Source organism: Cynoglossus semilaevis, chromosome 17 (genome assembly GCF_000523025.1).
Source record: "Cynoglossus semilaevis isolate Cse_v1.0 chromosome 17, Cse_v1.0, whole genome shotgun sequence".
Taxonomy (NCBI): Eukaryota; Metazoa; Chordata; class Actinopteri; order Pleuronectiformes; family Cynoglossidae; genus Cynoglossus; species Cynoglossus semilaevis.
The window spans coordinates 13,109,795-13,114,715 of NC_024323.1; the positions used below are offsets into that span (position 1 = coordinate 13,109,795).

At 48.4% G+C, this 4,921-nt stretch overlaps 2 protein-coding genes across 4 annotated transcripts in view; both read right to left on the minus strand.

The window, feature by feature from the left end:
• cdc27 (cell division cycle 27) overlaps positions 1-1,944 on the minus strand; it is an 8,538-nt gene extending 6,594 nt beyond the window's left edge. For both annotated transcript variants that reach the window (XM_008330392.3, XM_017040528.2), the window contains exons 1-3: positions 1,788-1,944; positions 209-284; positions 5-117 (exon numbers count right to left, since the gene is read on the minus strand). In XM_008330392.3, the coding sequence (XP_008328614.1) occupies positions 5-117; positions 209-284; positions 1,788-1,814 (216 nt within the window). In that variant the 5' untranslated portion in view covers positions 1,815-1,944. The remainder of the gene's footprint in view (positions 1-4; positions 118-208; positions 285-1,787) is intronic.
• A 339-nt stretch (positions 1,945-2,283) lies between these two features.
• Positions 2,284-4,921, minus strand: part of mvp (major vault protein) — a 7,813-nt gene continuing 5,175 nt past the window's right edge. For both annotated transcript variants that reach the window (XM_008330390.3, XM_008330391.3), the window contains exons 11-17: positions 4,596-4,793; positions 4,359-4,503; positions 4,058-4,269; positions 3,787-3,903; positions 3,458-3,584; positions 2,782-2,970; positions 2,284-2,516 (exon numbers count right to left, since the gene is read on the minus strand). In XM_008330390.3, the coding sequence (XP_008328612.1) occupies positions 2,397-2,516; positions 2,782-2,970; positions 3,458-3,584; positions 3,787-3,903; positions 4,058-4,269; positions 4,359-4,503; positions 4,596-4,793 (1,108 nt within the window). In that variant the 3' untranslated portion in view covers positions 2,284-2,396. The remainder of the gene's footprint in view (positions 2,517-2,781; positions 2,971-3,457; positions 3,585-3,786; positions 3,904-4,057; positions 4,270-4,358; positions 4,504-4,595; positions 4,794-4,921) is intronic.

Sequence of the window (4,921 nt, forward strand, 5' to 3'; positions counted from 1 at the left end):
GGAATCGAACCTGTGGCGAGGAGCAGCTGTGTGCCTTCAGCAGCCGGTAAGCTTTGTAAGGTTTTCCCGAGCGGTAATAACATGTAGCTAACAGGTAGAGGGCGTCTTCTGACTTCACTGATACGGGAAACAAAGAGATTAGTTCACTTAAACCGTCCTACTGTCGGAAGAAAGAGTGCAGCGAGACAGACAGACAAAAGGGTGTTACCTTCAGCGTAGAGTCTCTCAGCGAGGAAGACGGCATCCAGGTAAGCATAGTGGTTCAAAGCCTGCCATACTGCAGCCTACAGACGGGAAGTGATCACATGACCGGTCAGGTGGTAGGAATGCACTGACATGGAACATTATTTCAGGGAACCGTGAGTTATTTTTCCTGTGTTGGAAGAAGATGGCGCTGTGTGCACCAGGAGTAGAGACAGAGATAAAAGACGCCGAGTCTTAAAGGACATCAACTTCAAACCTGTCAAACAGGAACCACCACAGCGTGGTCTCAAACTGCACCGGGGGGAGTAAAATGTTTCAGGGTTTCAGGAAACAGTTCCTACAATACGGTGTTCAGGTTCTTGGTTCTCACTCACTCCAGAACAACATGGAACCAGAGCGAGGACAATAACACAAACACAACAACAAATCGTTCCCGATTCGGTGGTTCAGTGGACTCTACATGTAGGTTTCAGAGACATCACACTGACACCTGTCTGAAGAAGTGGCAGGAACATCACTGTCACCAATGACCAAACTGAACACTGTTAAAACCGGAGTAGAATTTAGCGCTGCCTGCTGCAGCCAACAGGCGACAAACGTCTCTGTTTTCAACTCTGGTCATACTCCAGGGGGCGCTGCTACTCATACAAATACTTGAGTGCTTCTACAATCTAGCCCCTACTTGGAAAACCACAAATGGTTCGCAGTTCGAGTCTTGGTGTGACGTCACACACGGAAATGGCAGCCAATCAGCTGATGGTACACTTTTAGGAACAGGAGGCAACACCTGTTTTTGGACTTTTATTGTTTTGGTTCGGATTCTGAGCAGACGTGAAAGGACCAGCGCTGGGGGTTTTTTGTGTGTGTGTTAAATATATCCACAACATAACACCGCCACTGACGCTTAGCTTAGCTTCAACGGTGCTAATAACGTACCGATGCATTTAAATATGTCTGTTATTGTGCTGCAAACTCATTAAAGATTCTGATCAAACTCATTAACCGTATGTACTGGCGTCAATCGGACCACAACAACCGGACAACATGGGTTTATGAACTGCCTCGATCTAACTTTTCAAACTGTTAACGTTGCTAACGTCGTTCAGCTACGGCGATAGCGTCAACACCAGAGCTGTTTGTTTCCAAACATAAAGCCCGTTTGCTGATTCGTGTATGCCGAAGTATAGACTAAATCAAGACGGACCAAATCTACTGACCGGATCCGATCTGTTCTCTTCACTCCCAGGCTAGATCAACGGACAGCTTAAATGAATGCGTTTATTAACAGGGTCTGGTTTTACTAGATCGACCTGTATTTTAGCTGATGTAAAAGCACAGAGCCGCTAGTCTCGTCAGACCAGTCTGGACCGGTCCGCTGTTAAAGAGGGTCACTCTCTCTTTGCTTTACCGACAGCGAAACAGACCGAACGGCCGGCGACGGCTGGAGGCCTGCGACGGAGGAAGAGCCCTCACATAGCCGATTGACTCCGTCACTGAGGCCGGGGCCTGAATACCGTGCACGGGCTTCACTGCCGCGCGGCTGTTCGGAGGGACAACCGGCTATCGGTAGTTGTTTTTTTTACCTGCACTGGTTCCTGCAGCACCGTCATTCCGCTGGAAAGTCTTCACCGGAGTCCGAAAATTTGAACACAGCGACCGTTAACGGCCGACTTCAGCCGAGTACAACCGAATTAGTGCCGCTTCTTCTGCGGTTCCGTTTCCAACAGCAAGGAGATGAATCAGTTTACTGCTGCCCCCTACTGCCCGGGATCACGTGTGGTTATAGAAATCAGCGGCTTGCTTCTTGGTATTTTCTATCATTTCCTATCACTGATGTAGTTAATAATAACTAATAAAAAAAAACTACTATTTTGACAAAGCACTACCTCTCTGAAGTTACCTCCTGGGTTTCACTTAACTGAATATTAGCATTTTCAGAGTCATTTTGATAACCTTTCCTGGTAGACTTTCAGCTTTGTTTTCTTTTGGGTAATATTACCTTATTGTTACCAATACTAATTTTTTTCCCACTAATCTCAAGTTGTGTTTATTTTTTTAAAATGACAGACAAGCAAAGGAAACTATTTTAGGATTTTATTTCCTTCATGAACCTTTTGTGATCTTCCTTTCCTTCAAACAAGCACAGATGTTTACATAGACGACGTCCAAACTGACAGTTCCATCATGGCTTCTTATTGGTTCGTGCTCGGCAGCGCCCCCAGTAGGCCGCTAGCAGTAGTAAACAGGTTGATGGGTGATGAACCGTCGGTGATGAGTGTGGACTTCAATCCCAGGGCCTGCAGCATCTTCACCTGCAGGGGGAGCAGTAAAAAAAAAAGTCAAACACACTGCAGCACTTTCTCCTAGACCGACTGCAACCATTTCTACTACAGTAGATCATCTTAAACTGCATACACTATTGAAATAGTAGCTGCCAATGTAGGGACATTTGCTGGCAATTTTTAGCTGCAGTATTTTCATAAGATTCGATAGTCAATATTTAGCTACAGTGCTAACCTAACCTCTGAGGTCAGTGCGTGACGATGGCTGCCCTCTACTTGTAGAAATGAAACATACCTGCAGTTCTGGTCCAGCTCGGGCCATTTCTTTGAGCGTGTCACTGCCCAGACTCTGGACCAGTTGACTGAAACGCTGACTCTCGATCTGAGCCAGGCGTTCCTGCTTCGTCACCTCCAGACGATCCATCTCCTTTTTATAGCTAAGTTCCTGCTCACGAGCCTTTGACAGACGCTCCAGCTCCGCCTCCTGAAGGAACACACAGTCAAAACTGTCAATGAAGCCAAGTAAGTAAGCTAAGGAACCAGGGCTACCTAAAATCTCCAGACTCAACTTCGGCTTTTAGTAATTGGTTTAAATTAAAGAAACAACTGAAGCCAAGTCAACCAGACCCAACAAAAGAAGTGAACATTTTAGTGGAGACATTTGTTCAAACTTCTAAAATTATTTAAAAAAAAATAGATGCACAAAACACTTTAATTAATTTTGAGCCAATCCCAGCAGTCAGTGGGCGGAGTCAAACCGTCCATCCGTCCAGACATTGTGACAAACAGTCATTCCCATTCACATCAATGGACAACTGTGAGTGGCCAATCACCCTGATCCCTGATCTTCTGTTCTTGGACCGTTAAAGAATGTTGGAGAAACCTCTCCTTCCCTCCACGTCCCTGACCCGCACACACACAGACACACACACACACAATAAAATGTTTTGTAAAAGTTTGTGGAAACTCACCGCCTCGATCTTCTGAGCCTCCGCCTTTAGTTTGGCCTCACTCACTGCTGCCTCACCCTGGATACGAGCCGCCTCTGCACGTGATTGGGCCTCAGCCTTAGCTGCCCCGGTGCTTTCCACTGCAGCACTGACACACACACACACACACACTTGTTATAAATGGAACATCAACCAAATTATAATAAAAGGACAATTCATGCAGCAGCTAAAGGTTAGCCGACACCATGACGGTGCTAGCTTACAGTGTGGCATAAACTAGCATAAAACCAGCCCACTTCCCAGCCCGATCAGACAGAGCTGCCAGCCGATTGGACAGCCTGGTGACTCACCTGAGGGCCTCCAGCTCCAGCAGCTCCTTCCTCGCTTTCTCAGCCTCGGCCTGGTCCGTAATTCGCTGCCTCTCCAGTTTTCCCCGTGCTTCCTGTTCCAAACGCTCTGCCTCGTGTCTGCACAGAGTAAACACACCGACAGAATCGGCCAATAAGATCTCACTCTCTTCCACACCAAACACTAAAGAAAAAACCATTCCCCACACCAAACATCATAGAAAAAAAAAACATTAATTTAACCTCAGCGTGTGTGTGTGTGTGTGTGTCACACCGTGCTGTAGCCTCCTTGGAGTTGGTGGTGATCTCAATGGCCAGTTGGACTCTCTTCTGCAGGGCGTCCCTGGTCCTCTGGTCCACGGGCTCCACCGACTGGATGTCCACACTGCTGATCACCAGGTTGTTCTGGCTGAAGCGCAGACACTCTCGCATCGCCAGCTTCTCATCGAAGCCGAACACGGCGGAGCAGATGATGCGGTTGGAGTTCTGTGGGCGGCAAACAGCAGAGGGAGAGACGTGTGGTGGACGCACGGACCCAGGCCTGATGTTTGACACAGCCGTGGTGAAACACCCACCTTGTGGAAGTCGTCAAACTGTACGGCAGCAACGGCGCCTCTGACGCGTGAGGCGATGGCTTTACAGGCGTCGCCGATGAAATCAGGAACGGAGAAGAGAGAGGCCGCCGCCGCTGCAGTAGCTGGAGGTTTGATATCGAAGTGCCTGAGGTAGAGAGAGACAGACGATGATGAGAGAGCGAGAGAGAGAGAGATAGAGAGAGAGAGAGACAGTGTGTGTGTGTGTGTGTGTGTTACCAGTTGTAGGACAGCTGTAGCTGCAGTCTTGCGTGGTCGGCCGTCTCTATGGTGATGACGTCGGTACAAAAGTCTGGTCCCAGCAGCAAACACAGAGCTTTGATCACGTTGGCTCTCTTTGGTTTGTCTCCTGACAGAGACAGGATGGTGAACTGTTCGTCAGGTCCCAGCATCACCAGCTCTGGTCCAAACACCACCCTGAACACCACACATGGGAAAACCAGAACCAGGAAAGAGGAGCAGAAATGATCACGTGTTGACGCTGCTGCAGATCTGTAACTGATTGGTCCAAACCCCCCCCCCCCCCCCCCCCCCCCCCCTCCCCC